This window comes from Scomber japonicus, chromosome 24, assembly GCF_027409825.1.
Source record: "Scomber japonicus isolate fScoJap1 chromosome 24, fScoJap1.pri, whole genome shotgun sequence".
Taxonomy (NCBI): Eukaryota; Metazoa; Chordata; class Actinopteri; order Scombriformes; family Scombridae; genus Scomber; species Scomber japonicus.
Window position 1 is genome coordinate 9,252,061 of NC_070601.1, and position 21,033 is coordinate 9,273,093.

The window sequence follows — 21,033 nt, forward strand, 5'->3', positions numbered from 1 at the left end:
CTGCATGTTGGGGAACGCCTCTGGGTGAGTCAGCAGACTTCAGCAGCAAACAGTCAGTTCATTTAGTGCTATTGTTGACGAGTGGATTGAATCACTGAAACATCCTGAAAATTGGTGTCATGAGAGCATGTTTTGCAAGAGACAAACAGTTAAAAATTATGAAGGAAGGAGCGCTGATCTGGCTGATATCAGGTGACCAGCATTTTATTCGCTCAAGTATTTAATCTGGAGAGAGAGGTATGAATCACACTACCTGCTAGGTCACCTACTATACTGGGCAACTGACAACTCTATGCGCCATACCCAAAGCAACACACATACACAGACAACGCATGTTTTGTATTTATACATACATACTAACCTATACAGAGAGGGGTCCTTCTTCAAGATGTCCATGTTAATGTGCTGCTCTATGAGACTGTAGAGCAGAATGGGCAGCGAGGTAAAGCTGATGTTGTACAGAGTCAAGTAGGCTGTATCATACAGCGGCTGGGGATGTTGACAGAGAGGATAAGAGTCATTTTTTATTTTAATCTTTGGTAGGTTGGTAATTGTGTGTGTGTGTGTGTGTGTGTGTGTGTGTGTGTGTGTGTCTGTGTGTGTGTGTGTACCTACCTGTTGTGAGAAGCCACAGAAAAACTGGTAGAGGAACTGGGGGAAGATGAAACATACATTCTGGGAAAAGAAAGAACAAAGTAGAAGAAAAGCAGGCAGCAGGTCAGTAGTTGTACTGCAGCACATTAATATATGAATGATTTATTTCCGTTTTCTTTCTGTATAAACTAAAATTAAGAGAATAAATTGTGAGAAATGTTTTTATTCATTTTACTATAAATATTGAAGATACAGTAACATGTAGGCTCTGATTTTCCATTAAAGTCTATTTTGAGTATTAACAAAAAAACAACAACTTACATGTATAGTTCAAAATATTTTATGAACATTTCTTAAAATCCATTTAAACATACTTCCTCTTCCAGAAATACTAAACTACAAGTAAATATTCAGAAACAAACTAAAGCCACAAAACCCACAATAAAAAAATAACACTGTGCATGAAATGGGCGAATGGATTACCTTGTAGAAGAAGTATTGCACAAGTTCAGAGATGCGTATGTAGTAATAGTGTCCGTGGACTAGCAGCATTTTCTTGAGGTGTTTGAACTTCGGGATGGCGTAGTCACTGTTCCTTACTGCCTGACGACCCTCCTTACCCATGATGCCTGCAGAGGCACACAAGGTCAGTCATTAATAGTGAAGAGTATTATGGCAGTGAGAGTGCTGACTTTAGCTTTAAGAGTGTAGGACGCATGTCTCCATTTATGTATAATCATCCAAATTTAGGACAATGTACAAAAAATAATCCTAAACAGAAAGACAAGGAAACAAAGAGTACGACCAAATTAGAAAAACCCACCAAAACAAGTAAGATTGGGCACTGATATCAATGGGTTTAAGACTTTTGACAGTTGGACAGTAGATGGCAAATGTCATGATGGGCGAAACTACCAGAATACTAACCAATGCCAACATGTGCCTCCAGGATCATGCTGACATCATTAGCTCCATCTCCAATGGCCAACGTGATCGGGTGCTCCTCGGAGGCTTTGATCAGCTTCACAATCTAGAAAGGCAACAGAGAAAAAGTGAAATCTATAAACTCCTACAGCAAGCTTAATGCATCAGCACAAAGTTTTAGTATACTAGGCTGAGGACTTTAATTTTTAATTCAGCTCCATTTTGACTCTTAATGATGATCAATAACTACTTCACCGCTACTCTTTCTGCTCGATACCTGTGCTTTCTGGAGAGGCGCCATTCGACAGCAGAGTACAGCGCTGCAGTTGCGGCAGATTTCTAGGAAGATCTCTTTGTAGTTCCCTGAGTTTGAGTCCTCCTGGCCGGGCTTCATCACTGCAGAGAGGGTGGCTCCATCGATGATCAGACCGTAGTCAGTGCAGTCACCTGACAAACTGTACAAACACAGGAAGACGTGTCAAATAACGATCTGTCCAGTAACTGCATGATGACGCTGAACTACTGGCATCCTATTTTATGGTCAGTATTAAAAACCACATTAATGTTGTGGGCAAATAGTCAGCTACAACACATTTTCTCTCCATTGTTGTTTTATTGCAACAGATTAAAGACAGCTGAATTAAAAACTGATCAGATACTACTTGGAGAGCTATTAAAAAAATAATGTTTGTCTAACCGAGCAGTAGTATTTTACTTTCAACTCATTCCATGTTACGAGATATTTCAGCTGAAATCCTAAACATCTGCAGAAAGGTTGGCAAGTTTGAGATCTAACAGTGTCTGTCACAAACACACACATACCCAGAGAAGACGTCCCTGTTCATGCCTCCATGCTGCCTCAGGACCGTCCTACTGAGGTCAAACAGGACATCATGAAGGCTCTGCTCCTCGGTGCGTTTGGTGGTCAGCTCCAGGATCTGGGTGTTGCGGTGAAACAGCTTGCTGGCGTAACAGGTCGCAGCCGCCGTCTCCATCTTATCACCGGTCAGCACCCACACCTTCATGCCGGCCTTGTGGAGAGACTCGATGGTGTCTGCTGCTTTTTCCTGGAGCCTGTCATGGAGGAAAGCAGGAAAACACAGTGAACACATGAAAGTGAAAGAGCAGAACCCAATTAACACTCAATAAACCATTTATTTGCATCTCAGCTGATGGTGTGAACCTTGGTTGTGAAGCTGCACCAAATATATATATATAAAGCAACAATGCCCAGCAACAACAAAGTCATTGGATAATTAATTCCCTGCCTCTCTCTGCACAGGACAAGTTGACTCGCAAAGCCCCCTGGGTTACCAATCCTTTTACAGGCTGCACTATAATTGCCTTAGTAGTGAGTGTCTGATGAGACGGTTGAACTGCCACGTGCCCTCACTCAGTGTGGCTGTCTCTGAACTAGGGCAGCACTTGTGGTGGTATTAGCACGCACAGAATCAAGAGTTAATGCTTTGGGCTGTTATTAGTGCAGAGTTCCCTCCATTTTTAGGTGCTAAAAGATAAAAGTGAAATTATCCCAGTGTGCAATGTGACACAATTACAAGCTGTGCTGCAAAATATTTATAATAAGTTATTTATATTAGCAACATAACTAAATTATATTTGTTGTGCTGATGACAGTGAAGGTCGGTTATGGCTGACAGTGGCAAAAATAAGATGCACTACAATAGATCCTCTACCTGTCTTCCACAGCAGTGGCTCCCAGCAGTATCAGGTCTTTCTCGATGATGTCATATGCTTCGGCCAGACGTTTGTCACGGTCCTGTAGAGCCAACTTTGCCCCGCTCAGCAGGTGGCAAACTTCCTGGTACTGTTCAGGACTCAGAGGTCGATAGGCAACACAAAGTGTCCTCAGACCCTCCTGAGGAGATTCAAACAGGGTCAGATCGATATATATGGAGGAAGAAACAATAGAGAAATTATTCACACTTAATGACTTAACGTTTCAGACGTTATTCAGTCTGAAATGTTTGGGCTCTATATGTGAGTGTGTGGTTTTTGGGAAGCAACAGCTCTTTCTATTTGAAACACACACACCCACGACAGGTCTGTTTGCTTCCACTGAAAGCTACCATTTATCTGCAGATGCAACCAGCAACATCTTACAGACCTGGTTTCTGCAGAACATTCAATTCACTGCTTTCAGTTCATCTTCATGGGTAAAGTGAACTAAAAACTTGCGTTTTAGATACTCTTATACTGTTGCAAGGATCTTGCAGTTAACTATTTTATTATGCGTACATTAGCTCAACCTGTTTACAAGTTCAGTTGGTTATTTCATACATTGCCAAGAGAATTTTATTTTTTTTAAATGTTATTTAGTACAAAGAATAACACATCTTGTGGCTTCATGGCCTTCTGTACAGTGACCCATGCCACTGATCGATTTAACTGTTTAAGGGTGGATCATTTCTTTAGTAGAGGATCATCTTTCACATTAATTGTTTTGATTAAGTACAGCATTAATCAGTCCCACAGACAGAAAGACTGGAGTAATGACATTATGAAATGACAATAAACTCCACTGTCTAATAAGAAACTAGAAGCTAAAAACGTCTCTGAGCACTCTATGGAAGAATACAGAACAACTGTTTGATAGAAGTGGGCCATGTTCCACTGATCGACTTCCTGTGTAGCCATGGAAACGGCTGTGGTCACATAACTGTGGAAACCACCGAAGGCACACAACATTTAAAAAGCGCCCACGAGATGAATTTACACTGTCAGAATTGTTACAAAAGTATAATACTTTATTTTATACATCTATAGCATACATAAAGGAGAGATCTATCGTGTGTTCTCACCACTGCGTTGTGCTCCACCCGAGCTTTGACCTGATCCACCTTTCCTGATATAACCCTTGGGAAGATGGAGGAGTCTGCACCTTTACAGAACAGATACAGCTCACCTGTTCACACACACGCAGAGACACACAAAAAGGCAAAAAAGAAGAGAGGGTAGTGTGTAAGAGAGAAACAACACACATACACCCAATAATACACATTCATAGTAACAGTTTGGTGTGTATTACCAGTGCTGGCCCTGACAATGACGCTCATCCTCCGTCTGACTGAGTCAAAGGTCAAAACTTCCAGCAGCTCAAACCTGATATAAAAAAGTATATAAATCACACAAACAGCAATAAAAACATCCTACACTATAAGTTGCATTTCAGTTTTATATAAACATTTTTTAAAAAGTCTAATTTCATGTATGGTTTATATTAGTTGTAAAAATACTTAAAGACCGTGCTTTAAAAACATTTATGATTAATGAGTGTGATAAGCTAGAGGATCTGCATTATTTTCAGATCATCTCCAATTTTAGCAGTTACTAGGCTGCTCACACTTGTTGCAGTAGTGACATACACTGGCCAAGTTGCTAACCATGTAACTATGGTAACATGCTGAAACTGTAAAAAGGCATAGATATAATCTTTTATTAAAATATTTATACATTTTAAAAAAAGTGAGAAATGACCAAAATTAGAGGTGACAAAGTTGTTGCAGAGGGATTTTAGATTTAGAGTTATAAAGGGACACACTCACCTCTCAATCTCATCCTCCCTATTCAAGATCTCCATGTGACTGTCCTTGAGTCTCAGATAGGTGAAGCCGAGCCTGAAGCACAGAGCAGCGCACCATTATTAGAAATAGAGTGAATGAACTGGATGTGAGTGAGACAGAGATAAATCTTTCTTTATGCTCTGTGAGTGCATATTGCTTTATTTACACTATCAGGTTCATTTTGTGTGTGTGCGTGTGTGTGTGCTTCACCTTTTCATGCCCTCCACCAGCGCCACCTCATCTGGAGATGAGGAAATGTAGAAGGAGGTTGATTTGCCCTGGTGGATGCCGTGCTTGATCCCGTCCACTGTCTCCTCCTCTTTCACCTGCACTGTGTGGCACAAACACAGCGCCCGGAAAAACAACTCCTCATGTTCCTGTGGAGGATGACCAATACTGTGTTACCCTCATGCACACGCATACGCACACACACACACACACACACACACAAACACAAATAAACTGAAACTGGTGCTATGCTCACCCTGGCCCCAGGACCTGGTGATGTGTCTATCATGTCCATACTAGCTGCACCGGGCATCACCTAGAAATAAAGAAACACAAATTAAATATAGACATGATGATACAAAGATTAATAGACGGGAATATGAGATTTAAAAATATAATTCAGCTACAATCACAATATTGCTTAATTCATGTAGTAAGGATATATGAATAAAACAAAGTAATATGTGTATAGAATACACAAGGTTGAACCTAAAAGTTCTTTCTTGACCTTGGATATAGTAGCTTGAAAAAATAATATTTTGTCAAATATTTTTCCAGATATTTCAGGTACACAAATGACATTTGCAGAAGACTATGAGATTTGGTTAAAAACTAGAAAGAAACTGTGTTTATTGGTGGAAACAACTTGTAATCGTAAAGTCTTTTCACCGCTTAACATCCATCCATCCATCAGGTCATTCATTACCTGTCCGTTGCAGATAGCGTCAGCTACGTAAACGTGCCCGTCCACACAGCACTCTATGAACTCCATATTGTTCTCTGTCAGGGTCCCTGTCTTGTCAGTAAACACATACTCCACCTGGAAAGACAGCAGGATAAGTGTTTGTCAATGTGTGTGCTCATTTTTTTTTAACCCTAATTTCTTCAAAACCTGTCATGTGTCATACAACTCTAGTTTTAAAGCCTAAATCATGTATTGGTACAATAATCAGAGTCAAATGTAACACTACATCAAAGACAGAGTGCAGTTTTTGTATGTTTTTCATATGCACTACATCAGAAAATGTGAGCTGTAGATAACTTTTACAGAATGACCTCACTGAGATTGTGGGGAAACATATTTTTGACTATAAAATGTGTTTGCATGTGTATCCACCTGTCCCAGCTCCTCATTCAGGTCCGAGGTGTTGACCACAGCTCTCTCCCCCAGCTCCTCGTCAAACATCTCGTCGTCCCACATGATGAAGTAGGAGCCCAGGAACTTCTGCATCTCCACGGTGACGTACATCGAGACGGGAATGATGTAGTTGAAAAGAACCATGAAGGCCAGAAAGTCTGTGAACGCCCTTATCAACTGAGGAGGAGAAAGAGGAGGTGGAAGAATGTGAGATGGTAAACACGGGATAAAGCAATCCTCTTTTCCCAGCTTGAAGGAATGACACTGAAAGACTTACGATGTGTCTTTCTTTTTCTGCCTCGGTTCTGTCGTTGTACCAGGGCTCGTCTCTGTTGGGGTCAGCCTGCCACACATATTTCAGCGCTGTGTTGATGAGAGCTTTGCTGATGAGAATGCACAGGTAGACCACGAGGTAGGCATTCATCGACCTGCAGGGAGAAAAAACAAGCATTTGTTCACAATCATATAATATACTCCTGTTTCCAACAATATATGGAGCATAATATGTGAGTCAAGTACACATTGGTAGCTGAACTTGATACATAACATTTCCCTAAAAGTAAAACATATTCTAACCAGTGCTGCCAAAAGCTAAACAAATCTTTTCCATTATTATTTTTTCGTGTGTAACAAATCTGCACTGGTACGTATTTAAAGCCCAGGCCATCTGCTTACTTTACTCAGCTTTTGTAAATGACCAAGTTAATGGTGCGTTCATGTCATATCAGAGTCAATTATAATGTCAACCTCAAAAGGCTCTGATATAATCCACTATAATAAAAAAACAACAACAAGCAAACATGGACGCCCATGTCAGCCAAAGTGATGTGATTAAAGCCAAGTTTAATGGATATAATGCAATTTTGTCAATGCAAGGCATTTTAAACCCTCGTACGACCAGCTCAGCTTTCATACAACCTTCCTGAGTTGTCAGATGACAGGAACGCTTTTAAGTCCTTAACATGAGAATCACTCCAATCCTTCCCATTTATTTGACATGACGTGAATACAGCAAAAGTGGTCACAATCGAGATGGAAACATACTTCCACTTAATACCAGCACAACCTGTTCCTGCATCCTGTACCTCTGTATAGTCTAAAAAGTGCCCAAGACTTAAAAAAAACCTGCAAAACTTCTTCACATTCTGAATCAAGTATGTACCGAAACAATGTAACCTCTTGGCACTAATTCTCACACTGTATACAGTAAAAAGGGACAAAAAGAAATGAATAAAAACATATCCAATGCACAAACAGAAACTCAGTAAAGTGCATAGATCCAGGAAGATAGTGCAGATCAGTCCCACGTCTTAAAGGATAACAACACACTGTATTTATCAGAATAGATACTTGATTAAAAAGGGAACAGCTGACACAAGTCCATGACTCAAACCCAAGGAAGAGGAGTTATTCAAACACACACTGTATCCAAGTGTTAATGTAATCCACCTACACTTATATCTACAATACAGCCCCATCTGGATGTAAGACGCCTGTCAATGCCAGATGGAATGCCAGTGTTGAGTGAGAGCACTGAAGGATCCACACAAGGATCCTCAGTCAATGAATAAATAAGGAAATGAAAAGTCAACAGATGGATGGAGGGATGGGTAAAAAAAGAAAAAGAAGATGATCATCTAAGCCAGTGTTAATTGGAAAAAAATATTCTGCCAAAGACTATAAAGCTTGCATGTGGACGTCAATCAATGCTAACAGGTTCTCCTCCAGACATGATCTATTACACACACACACAGTACATGGAAATGAGAGAGACAGAGACTCACTTTTCTACTGCGGACCGTTTCTGAGACTTGGACTGGTAGTTGAGAGCCATCTTGGTCTCCATACCAGTGTAGATGGCAACCGCTAAGAGAAAATGAAAGATATATTTATTTATTTGTTATTGTCATTATACTACAGATGTGTTTTAACTATGTGAAAGTAGAGGTAAATTACATTTTTAAAACATATGAATGTATTTCATGTGACATTACCATAGATGTACTCAGTGTTCTTGAGTGTGGCTCCTCGCAGCAGCAGGTTCTCTGATCCTAAAGGCCTGAAAAAAGACAACTACTTCATTAGACTGTCTGTGACTCATTGTGATAACTTTATTGCCCAAAATGGCATTCCTACTTTATAACGACGACATACTAAGAAACTTACTTTTAAAGCAATTTTCCCCAAACCTAAAATCTGAAATCTCTTCTAAAGAAGATATTAACAGCGCGTTCCCCTTTCACCACCCAGCAATACTAAGATGTGCTATATAAATGTAGTTCATATGTTAGGGGTTTCCTGCATTGATTTTAGATTACCTGGCCACTGCCTCACTGTCCATGTAGATGTTGACACGTCCCACAAATCTGTGTAAAAAGAGGTAACAGAGAAGACATGTTTCAGGTGTTTATTTGAGATATATATATATATAAGAGAGCATTGTTCAACTGTGTGTGTGATGTATGTACTCACTTGTACAGGTCTGGCTGTGGTTGTTCACACTCTATGGTAGCGTGGATAGTTTCTACTTCCTGCTCTGTGTTGTAAGCTTTGGTGTCCTGAACAGCATAGTATGTCTAACACGGAGAGGAGGGAGAAAAATATAGTAAATCATGACAGACAAAGAGGGAGAGAGGTAAAGACAGAGGTAGGGGGAAAATCAGAGGAGAGTGTGCACAAGGAAAACATAGGACTGGAAGTGAATTAACACACACACACATACACACATACCTTATGGCTGCTCTCTCCGTCCAGACTGGCTGTAGTAACAAAGCAGGTCCCATCATCTCGAGACGAGGAGAGAAGGATGAGATCGCAGGGAAAAGTCTCATCTTCTTTCATATAGACGACATCCCCGACCTGTAACATACACTATGCCCTCAGTAAAACTCCCACAGACTGCAAGCCTTTGAAACAATGCATTTGAGTTTGTAATATTATAATATTATATAATATAAATGTTAACTATAATACCAATATAACTCAACTTTGTTTGCAACTTTGTTTGCTCTGGTGAAACAAACATCATAGCTAAAAGAAACTAATTATGACCTACAGGGATAATGTTAAATTTAGTGTAATATATACATATATATATATATACATATGTAAAAGTTTTGATACAAAAGAGAAGGTGGAAAATTAAGGATTCACACTGTGAGGTGAAAGCTGAAATATCTACTGACTTTCCATTGTGGCCTGAAAGAAACAAACAAACTCCCACATGTGGCATCTTTGAAGACGACATGACACTTATCCCTATTAGGTAATATTGCTAATACAGTTTGTCTAACAAGCTAACCGTCTGCTTAACCACCTGTAAACCTCTCACATTCAGCCAACAGTCGCTTACATTTGTTCTCATACAGGACTGTTTATCCTGTAAGAGAACCTTTATATCTGCTTTTTAGCTGCAATTTCACTCTCTCTCATTCAACCAATGATAAAAAACATTAATGTAACAGCTGTGCTTTTAAAAGCTAAATTGCTTTCAAATGTAGGCTTACAAACACAAACACACACAACTTTGTGCAGCTATCCTTGTTAGGACATTGCATAAACTTCTATTCACTGTGGACAGCCTAACACAAACTCTAACCATAACCCTAACCAGGACCTCAGAAATGACATTTTCCGACTTTGGTCCCCATGAGGACTACTGGTTCCAACAAAGTTTGTGTTTTTACTGTAGAGGTCCCAATGAGGTCACAAAAATGTACGCGCACACACACGCACACACACAGCTTAGTCACAGGAAAATCCCTAGGCATGAGCCAATAAAACAAATGCACCAAAGCTCTATTCATGGGGTGAGAGTGATTTATCTGGTGTCTCACACACACACACACTCACCCTGAGCTTGCGACTTTGTTTGCGGACCACTTTCCCATGCTGCACCACATGGACAGGACACTGATTGACAGAGTTGTCTGCTTTGTGTCTCAACCAGTCTTCATATCCCTGAGAGAAAGAGCGAGAGTGGCATGTCAAAGTGATGAGATGAAGTGTATGCTTTAAGTCAAGCGTAATGAACGAAATCGCTCAAAAGTCTTGAGTCTCACCTGTTTGATGGCGGTGACTGTGATGACAAAGAAGAGCGGCAGTCCACTGGTGATTGGACTGGTGGGAGTGTCGATGATCAACTGAAGTGACGCAAACACAAAAAGACAAAGAATTAAAGTCGGAATGAAATGAAAACTTTTAACCGTTTTAGATCACACCCCCGGTCATATTGTGCATCTATTTAACAATACATGCAACAGAAATATGTAAGCTTGACACAACCAATTTCATTCAATAATATCATTACATCCACCCATCAATCAATCTTCAATTTTTAGCAGCACAGAGCTAAGATTCATTACGATGCACCCACTTTTCAAAATTCAGATTAAATTCCTCTTAATGTTATGAAATGAGATCTCATGCAACTGAAGAGAAAATCACCGAAAACGTCATTATAGTTTTGAAATGTGAGAGGAACAGCTCTTACCTGAACCAGAAATATGATGAGAAAGTAGAAATTGGCAATTCTCCTGAACTGCTCAAACATATTCTTTGGGATGAAGTTCCAAAATGTGTACTGGAAACATGAGACACAATTTCACAGTCACACAGGAGAGTCACTGTCAGTGTTATCAGCAGCTATCAATGTCAAATCCAGAGGGAACGTCCAAACAGGTTCAGGGTGACACAACATGGAGACAATAGGAGGCCTTTTTGTTTGAAAAATAATGGACAGAAGCACACATACAGCAAAAGAGACAACACAGTGCAGATAGATTCCAGCTTAATATTCTTCTCTTCAGGGAGCAATAGGAAACATAATGTCACTTTTTTTAAGACACACAATACTCTTCAGTGTTTGTGTGTTTTCACAGGAAACTCAAAAAACAATGAACAGATGCTTTTTAATCAAAATCACAAACAGTGTCATCGAATAACTCTTTAAGAGCTTCAGATATAATCACACATTATTATGTATGATTAACCATAGCCATAACAACAACTATAACAACTGGACAGAGAGAACTAAATTATCAGTAAACCAGCGGTTCGAGTGTCTGCACAGATCTCTAAAATCTTTTAAATATAACACTCTCCTTAAATCACCTGGTCTTTCTTCCCAAAATGCGTCTTTTCATCTGTGTCCTATTACCCAAAGTAAGTCACCCACACAACAAAAGACAAGCTTGAATAGCACAGCGGCACTGGCTGTTCTCCTCTGTCATGTCCTTTTGTTCTGTTATCTACTGCGTGCCCTGCTCTCTTACCCTACATACTCCATGTATAATTGATTCTGAATGGGAATAAATAAAACCGCCTTATCTAACCCAGTTCAGAAGTTCATCACTATGGTCACATTTTTAAAAGATTTGAAAATGTATATTAGACTTCATGTGTGTTTTTTACTGACCTTGGAAGAAACTATTCTGTTGTCAGGGAATCTTTGTGGTATATAGGCCTCAGTTCCTGGAGGAGGCTCCTTGTGTCCGATGTAAATCGTCCTGCTGTCCACCCAGTTCTCCTCACCAGCACACTGCAGGGGAAAAAGACACAAAAATGTAATGTCAGTTCATTTAAAATTTGTTTTTCATAGGTTGGTGAAGCTTTGCTTTGCTGCACAAGACCTGAGAGGATTTTCTGAATAAATAATCTAACATTTGTAACTCAATTTCTCATTTTTATTAGACTGCTAAATTTGTTTTTATAGAAGATAAACAAATCGCTCATGCCTTATCAATACACTCCCACACACTAAACACAAAATACTGTGACAAATGTGCGAGCACACACACAAACACACACACACACACACACACACACACACACACACACACACACACCCACACACACACACAGATTCTCAGACATTTACAAACGGTTAGAATGAATGAATTTCTCTTCAATGAATAAGAGCTTTTGTTACAGCAGACCTGCATGTGACTCAGAAAGGAATGCAGAATACATGTGCACACACACAAACACACACACACACACTCCCACAGACACACATACACACAGGCTAATAGGACACCTGAAAGCAGACGTCTTCCTGGCGTTTCTCTTTTGTTCTTTTGTTCTTTTGATGTTCTTAATTTTCTTTTTTTCTTGTCCTCCAGATACAAAATAAGTTCTCATAGATTTAGGAGCATGTTGGAAGTCATTCAGTCTGTCACTTTCTCTGTTTGCCAGAAACTTTAAGTTTAGCTTTGTTGCTCTGAAACAACAACAACCTTTATGCCCCATAAAGCCATCCAGCACATTTACCATTATTAAATACAGCTAATGCTAAACAATGAAGCCACATGTACAAGCCTGTAAACACTGTAACAGCTGCTTGGTGATGGCTTATTGTCATTCCAATGTCTCAAATAAAAGTGATACTGATTCCATTTATGCAATTTAAACTGAACTCAAAATCCATTGACACTTTTTAGTTTACTGGCTGAAACTGCATTTAATGCCTTGCAACAGCTTAACATGCAATATAACATAATATTTACTGTATTTACCCAATGTTCAGCTCCTAGTTGTATTTTCTTGCATGTCTCCATTTTCTGCTCCTGTTCAAGTGTCTTCCTAATATTAAGAATCCAGAAAAGCAACCATTACCTTTCGTTGTTCTCATTAAAATGGAAATTATATAACTTAAAACTACTAATCCCAAAATAGCACCTACAGTTATATAAAGAAGAACTAACAAATATTAGGCTGAGGTTATATGTGACTGGTCTTCTAATACTCTGCTAAACCTGTAACATGCAAGTCAGATCTTTGGGCTTTAAAGCATTTCAGACAGGACTAGACTTGTATGGGAACACACTTTATGACCAGCTGGATTTTGGGGGTGGCACATCCTACTCCATCTTACACTCCATGCAACTGGTTAATCCTAAAACAACACCACATCCCCAACAATAATGCGAGTTGTCTACACATTGACATTTCTGTAATGGAAAGTATTTGAAGCTCGTTGGTAACCATTTCATTTTTCTACCTCGCACAATAAAAGCATGTCTGATCCACAGAGGGGGTGTAACTGATCTCAAACTACAGATTATATCCCCCCTTCCTTTGTGCTGGCATTCCCACTCTGTTTTGTGTGTTTTGCGTCCACCGGGCGTTCATGTCAAAGCAGGTCATAACCATCTTTAAGCACCTTTTAATTTTGAACTGTAGTAACCAGAATGAGAGGCAGGCCTGGACGAGACAGCTGAGCTCTGAGCACGCCTAATCCTCCTCTCTCTCTCTCTCTCTCTCTCTCTCTGCTACTCCACTCTCTCTTTCACTCATGAAACCTTCTCTACACGTTTCCAGTGTGAGCTGACAATCGCCGCAAATAAACCTGTTCTCAAGTCATTTCATTTGTTGCTAAATTGTCCATCTACAAAAACACGCACACACATACACACAGGCTAATAAGAGGTGACAGTAATCTGTGGCCCGTGAATGAGATTGGGTGTAAAGAAGCTGCATGGCCCAGTTTCCATACTCTCTCTTGTGTACACACACACACACACACACACACACACACACACACACACACACACACACACACACACACACACACACACACACACACACACACACAGTAACTGGTTAACTCAGTGTTCTAAGATTACTTTGTTTAAGATGGGGGGCTATTTATATCCTTTGACCTCCAATTATCAATGGAAGAGCAACAGAATGGAAATGGAAAGACAAGCAGAAATGAAAGCAAAGGAAAATTGATGTTTGAATAAAAATTGACGTCTTCTGGACAAACACAGTATATTATATCCATTTCCTGTCTAGCTTCCTCTCTTCTTTAGCTTCCTGGAGATGTGTATTGATACTGTGTTGAAAGTGAAGTTACTAAAACAGCTGACATCAGCATTATTATAACCAGTTTGAGTTATATGTTTCCGATAAACAACCAGTTTTTTTAAATTAAACACAACACCAAACCAACATCATATCCATCATCTCAGCGAAGCAGCAGGCTTATATCTGATTTACGCTGATGGAGGAGATGAAAACCAGATAGCATGGACAGCTTGCCAACGCCGTCGCCCACACACGGTTACTGTTCCTCCTCTTCTCGCCCACCCGCCTGCTCCGTCTGCTTCACCTCACACATTTCTTACAAGCTTCCTGTTTGCTGTCTGCATATGGGAAAGAGCCACAGGAATGGCTGAAGTGTTAATGCTGACATAAATTGATGACATATATATTTGAATGTCATTATTTCTTATTAAAAGTAGTGGCTGGTTTCTGTCTGCTGCCAATACAGCACACATGAGAAAGTGAGCAATTCATGTTGGTTTACTGTAATATAAAAAGACTTTCTACAGTACTGCATTAAGTGTCACATTTGAAACATGTTACATTACTGTATTACATAATGGAGATGTTACTAATTGGTGGTAGCCTGTTAGCCTCATGAACAGACTGAACTGGCATTTTGTTTCACTTCTTTGTATTTTCATCTTTGAACAACTGAGAGATGTGGGCAGATGTGTGAAACCAGACTAGTAGCTTGTTTTCTTGGACTGGAGGTAGGAAAAATAAACCGATAGCAGTATTTAAATTGGACTTAAAGACTGTGCAAAGTGAATTCAGACATTTTCTTCTACACACAACACATTAAATACGTCATAAATGTATTTCTAAAATAGTAAAAAGCATTTCAACCATTTAGATTTGAATTGTGGAGCTAGGCACAAACTGTCTTTCAAGATTTCTGTGTTCAGGATTTAGTGGGCAGGTCTGAATCACCAGCAATCAATGCAGCAAAGGCAAACAGAAGAAGAAATAAAACACACAAATACATAAGAAATACAATTGCAAAGTCTCATTATTGGTCTTCAGGCAGCAAATTCTACATAGAAACACATTTTGACTCAGAGCCCCTTAACAAGACACAGATGATAACACAAAAAGCTCTTTTTATTTCTGCTGCTCTTGTATTTAAGTGTCAAATATTCTAACGTCACTTCTCAATTAATCACATAACCCACTGTGGGTCCAGCTGTCTGCTTCAGTGGGCATCCAGAATAAAAACAAGCTTGTGTTAAAACAAATTAAAGTATCATCAGTGGGGGTGTGATGTTTCAGGTACTGGTGAAAAGATGAAATTGATTGAATCGAGGAAGTCCACTTTAAAAGGATACGTCTGTATTTTTCAAAGTGGACTCTATTCTCCTATCTTTTTGTGTCTAACTGACTAATGGGGACAACAATTTTTGAAACTGGTCCAGTATTGCGCGCGAGCGCCTCGGCCAGCAACTGTAAAACAGGCTGCAATGTACATCTGATAAAAGTACTTGTTTTAACCACTGACAGGCTCAGAATGTAATTAGAAGTGTCTGACAAAATAACGGAAAGAACCATACAGAGAAATAAATGTTTTTCTTTACCTCTCGCTTCATTGGTCTGTTTGTTGTTGGGTCTAACCAAGTCTCACTCGAGGAGAAGTACTGTAGTTATTGAATTCATCCAAAAATGTCTTCTAGGTTCTCTTTAAGTAACAACTCCTGTTAGAGGAGTTTGTCTGAAGGCTCATTAAATGACCAAACTTTCACTAGTTTGATGAAAGACAATAATCCTCAATCTACTGCGTGACGCTTGAACTGCTACTGTGCTCTGTAAATACAACCGTGTCAGTTGTTATCACTGGATGGGCGTTATCAGTGGTTATCAGCCTCACAGATATGAGTTAGAAGGAACCTAAAATAGGAATGTGAAACGTGTCAGTAGGTTAATAGGTCTGGTTAGATTTAGGCAGGGAAACCACTAGGTTAGAGTTTGGTTTTTTTTAAAGGTCATGGTTTGGAGTAAAATGATCACTTGAGATGTGTTTAAATGTGGGAACGCTCAGTTATGAATGCAGTGAAAGATAAAATGATCACAACTGGAAGTCAATAGTGTTCTCAAACTGTTGCCTCTTTCTTGCAACTTTAAGTGTTGCCCACTCATCTTCTCACCATCCACCCAACCCGCCTCCTCCAGGTGTAGCAGACTCCTTCTATCGTAATGTTGCTTTATTGGTTTTTTTCACCTCTTTCCTCTCCATCTCTCACTGCAACCTGCACGACCTCTAAGCTGACAATCTCTCTCCTATCGATCATATTTAACTTTCATCCACATTGAAGCTTTTTACATGAAAGCCTGTCTGTGTCTAATCAAATCAAATAAGCATCTTTATACTCAGCTTATAAAATAAAACTGCCCTGTATGAGCTCAGGCTTTGAATGTAACTGGAGACTTAGCGCTATTCTGGACCTTGATAATCACTTTTAGCGACGTTTCATGTTTCAGGACGCGGCGGGTTTCAGGGGTGTATTTATAGTCGGAAGGGAAACAATTGTGGTCGGGTGAGAGGGATGGAGAGAGCTTGCAGGCTTTGTTTCTGTCTGCCTCACTCAGTGCCCACATCCACTTTCCTTAAAGCCATGCGACAGGAAAGTGTAGGGAGCTTATAAAAGATCTCTCTCACATACACAGGAAAACACACATCACTACGACATGAAACATGTATGAGCGCAGACCCACATGAACACAATGGCACAGTGTGAACCTCTGTCGTCACTGGTTCAAAAGATATGTTTAGCTGAGCAGACAAGCTCCACTGCTTCTATTCTTCTTGATTGAAAGATGAGGAAATCTCCAAGTTTTAGTTTCTTTTTTACCTAAAATGTATGTTAAAAGGAAGTGCTGGAGCCTGAGTGTTCACACAGGTGCATGGAGCTGTCACATGATTGTGTATTTCAAAAGAAGTGAAAGTAACACTTTGACTGTGATTAGAAAAACTGATTTGTAAAAAACAAGATATAGCCCAGATATAGCACACACATTATTTAGCCTTTTTGGGAGAAAGTGGGATCTTTAGTGTCAGATATGCTTAAAGGTTTGTGTAAAAATGACATCTAACTCCTGAAGATCTTTATGGTTGCAAGTAAAGTAAGCGATAACCCCTTACTATAGACCTTTTCATAGACATGGTCAATCTATAATCCGTGGAAAAGATGACTTACATCCTTCAAGAGCAGGGTGAAAAATCAAATGTAATGAATGTACATTGGTGACTGTAATGAGCTGCACCTGTGTATCTAATTCTTAACCTCATCCCAGTCCTCATGTCTTCAGTTCTTCTTTTAAAACAACCTAAATCTGTGTGAACAAGTCGGCGCTTAAACAAAATCAGACCACACATAATTCTCACACAACCTGAACACAACATTACTGCCGGCAACTGAAGTCCCACTGTGATCAGGAACAGAGGACCATATTGTAAACAGGAAGAGCTGGACCCGCCCACTCACACAGAGGACACACACTTCCTGAAACGAGCAGGCACCGTCCCCCCACCCCCCTTCTATTCCCTCTAGAAGACATGTCATCTTGATCAAAGAAGCACAAAAACTTTTGAAGATATCTTGTAAAGTTGCTATTTTGATTAGATTAGACACACTTATATATTTGTGCTCACAGAGCTAATTCAATTCCACAGCCTGGAAAACACAGATACACCCATAAAAATCCATTAATAATCCAACACATGACTTAAATATGACTTACAGATTGACACTATTTAGATAAGCAAAGATAATAAATATAGACCAAACACTGACAATGATCACCACAAAATAACAAGCTGAAAATTTGAGTGGATCTGTTTTTATTGGTATATTAAAATGTCTCAAAAGACATAAAAATAAATCACTTGTTTAAAAATGTATCAAGAATCACTGAACAAGCGAGAATAGAGGGAATCACTCAACTTGAGCGAAGAAATGACACTCAATTTAAGAAAACTGCTGCCACAAATCTCCCTATCAGTCTCATGATAGTTTTCCAAAGCTCTGTTTCACTTGTTGAAATCAAAAGGAGCAGGTGGCATTTTAAGTTGTATCCACCTTGGACACAGCTTTCTAAAAAAAAAAATATCTATGATTTGATGTGAGAAAAATGATGGCTTAGTGTGTGTCTTACTTGTAAGGCAGTGAAAAGAAGCAGAAGAATTAGTTGGGTTAATGTGGACATACTCAGATGTATTGTTAGAAGTTTACTTTATAAACTCAGGAAAACAACTACAGTATTCAGTCCCTGCAGTAACACTATAGATAGTGCTGTATGATGCCTGGAAAATAAAGATAACATTTACAGGACGCTGCGAGCAGTAAAGAGGAATCACTGCTACACACACACACACACACACACACACACACACACACACACACACACACACACACACACACACACACACACGACTGTTGTTTGTCTGCAGCTTTAAAGGCTGAGCCGTTGTTTTCGACTGATGACCAACCCCAAAGTATTTTATCTCCCGCTCCAACAGGCAGGGCTGAAAACGAGTCTCAACAAAAGCTACGGACGACAACCTGCTCTCTGCGATACGGCTGATGGACACACACAAACACACAAATACACCCTTCACACTCATTTTCACATCTGTGTCATATATCAAGCTTGTATGTGCAAACATCACAGAACACATGCACACATGCCACTTGAGAGTGCGTTATCTCTCGTCTGTCACTGAGCTACGGAGATAAGAGAAATCCTGTCCCCTTTCCTAAATCACTAAGCATTAAATACACACATACAGTGAGGGAGCATTTGTGTGTGTGTGTGTGTGCCTGTTGACTACTGCTCTTTACATAACATAGAAAATGTTTTAGCTAAAAGGGTGAAGAGGATAAATGACTGCAGGAGTGTGTCCTTCTGTTTATTTCCAACTTTCAATCTAAAATCTTTCATGCTCTGAATATAGGTTGAATCCCAACAAGTAGAGAGTTTGAGCATTTTCTTGGGTCACAGCTTTCTTTATGGCTACTCCAGAGGGACTTGAAGTTAAAAAAAGGCACCGGAGAAAATAGTTCACGTGCGCTGCTATTTTTTATCTTGTGTTTTCTGCGCATGTGGACATCTTGTGCTGTATGTCAGCTGGTAATCCTGAGAGGCAACAAAGTGATTAACTGCTGCAGTATGCAAATCCACACTGCGGAGAGATCAAAAATACACAATGCAAAAGATGCGGTGGATTAAAGACTTATCGTATATTTTTATCTTTATGTGTGTGTGTGTGTGTACTCTGATACTTGTCCTGATATCTGTCTGTGACAGTGTGGGTGTGTATGTTACAGTACCTGAGTCACAGATTAAACACCAGCTGTGCTCCCCATCTGTCACTATGTCGCTCTGCCTCACCTGGGCCAACCCATTAGACCAAATAATGACAAATCCTCACCATCCAACCAAACGCCTTCCTTCAACCTTTAACCACATTCAGAGCAAAACCCTCCTTATGTGTCAGTGTGTTTAGAGCTGAGTGGACAATCAAAGAGCTGTCCGGCTAATAAAAGCCATCAGGAGCCAATGCTGCTTTACAGGTTAAAGTAGCGACATGGCAATGATTCATCTTCATTTGGCTGATGAAGACTGTGTGATATTATTAAAAACTATGGAAAAAGCTTGAGAATGAACCTTGACTTGGGATGGGTTTTTTTTCAAGGTCAAGACTGAATTTTCATGCTTAAACTTTGAGCCAATAGGGACAAGGAGTCTTAAAAGTGCTGTGAAATAAATCATAATAGCTAATAATTGCATATCAACAGCATGCATGTTACACCTTTTTAGTGATGTAATTTCAAAAATTAGTAATTACAAAAAAGTGGTGACAATAAGATCCACACATAGACCCTAGTGGTGAGAAAAACATGCATAAAAAAAGCTTCAAAAAGCCACTGCAACTCCACAAGAAGATAAATCACTGACTCATGTTTTTTTTTTAAAGTGTGACTGTGACTGTTGTATGTGTCTGTGTGTGTGGAGGTGAAACAGAAAGCAACTGTGGCATTACAGAGATGAGAGGACTGAATACTAATCAGTTAAAAACCGAGCCAGTCTATAAAGCAAACTCTCAGTGTGTGTGTGTGTGTGTGTGTGTGTGTGTGTGTGTGTGTGTGTGTGTGTGTGTGTGTCTCTAGGGGATTTAGTGATCTGACCCCTCTAGTCCTCACTGCTTTGTAACCATCTACACACACACTGATGATCACAGGAAAGCACTGCTGGTATTAATCAGAGTCAGAGGACTTTACGATTCAGCATTTGTACTACTGTTTGTGTGTGTGTGTGTGTGTGTGTGTGTGTGTGTGTGTGTGTGTGTGTGTGTGTGTGTGTGTGTGTGTGTGTGTGTGTGTGAGAAACACCAACTGATATCATGATAACTACACATGCATGTCCTTGCAAGCCCTCATACCTGAAGATAGTGAAAAAAGAAAGGAAAAGTAGATGGAAAATGAGGGAAAACACAGAAGGGATGATAATCTAGCAGCTGGTGTAATGAAATATTTAAATAGTAGTCCTCGACCTTTGACCTGACAACACTGAATGAACACACAAGCCTAATTAATCACAAAACAGCAATTTCAGCTTGTTTTTTATGATGTCATTTGAACTCGTACTTTTACTACTACTGTAACCAATACTGCTGCTGTTACTAATTTCATTGTACTATTAATACTAATGCTGTTACATTTACTGTAGTATTAGGCCTGTTACCAC

At 39.6% G+C, this 21,033-nt stretch overlaps 1 protein-coding gene across 1 annotated transcript in view; it reads right to left on the bottom strand.

Annotated features, from left to right (window-relative positions):
• Positions 1 to 21,033, bottom strand: part of atp11a (ATPase phospholipid transporting 11A) — a 41,532-nt gene that overhangs the window by 6,073 nt on the left and 14,426 nt on the right. Inside the window, exons 2-25 of the mRNA XM_053314430.1 lie at positions 11,882 to 12,004; positions 10,958 to 11,047; positions 10,527 to 10,607; positions 10,318 to 10,425; positions 9,196 to 9,324; positions 8,938 to 9,041; positions 8,784 to 8,831; positions 8,460 to 8,524; positions 8,250 to 8,331; positions 6,743 to 6,893; positions 6,445 to 6,642; positions 6,034 to 6,147; positions 5,584 to 5,643; positions 5,310 to 5,476; positions 5,082 to 5,153; positions 4,565 to 4,638; positions 4,338 to 4,441; positions 3,213 to 3,394; positions 2,341 to 2,592; positions 1,796 to 1,973; positions 1,522 to 1,624; positions 1,078 to 1,223; positions 616 to 675; positions 362 to 489 (exon numbers count right to left, since the gene is read on the bottom strand). Coding sequence (XP_053170405.1) covers positions 362 to 489; positions 616 to 675; positions 1,078 to 1,223; positions 1,522 to 1,624; positions 1,796 to 1,973; positions 2,341 to 2,592; positions 3,213 to 3,394; positions 4,338 to 4,441; positions 4,565 to 4,638; positions 5,082 to 5,153; positions 5,310 to 5,476; positions 5,584 to 5,643; positions 6,034 to 6,147; positions 6,445 to 6,642; positions 6,743 to 6,893; positions 8,250 to 8,331; positions 8,460 to 8,524; positions 8,784 to 8,831; positions 8,938 to 9,041; positions 9,196 to 9,324; positions 10,318 to 10,425; positions 10,527 to 10,607; positions 10,958 to 11,047; positions 11,882 to 12,004 — 2,819 coding nt within the window. The remainder of the gene's footprint in view (positions 1 to 361; positions 490 to 615; positions 676 to 1,077; positions 1,224 to 1,521; positions 1,625 to 1,795; positions 1,974 to 2,340; positions 2,593 to 3,212; positions 3,395 to 4,337; positions 4,442 to 4,564; positions 4,639 to 5,081; positions 5,154 to 5,309; positions 5,477 to 5,583; positions 5,644 to 6,033; positions 6,148 to 6,444; positions 6,643 to 6,742; positions 6,894 to 8,249; positions 8,332 to 8,459; positions 8,525 to 8,783; positions 8,832 to 8,937; positions 9,042 to 9,195; positions 9,325 to 10,317; positions 10,426 to 10,526; positions 10,608 to 10,957; positions 11,048 to 11,881; positions 12,005 to 21,033) is intronic.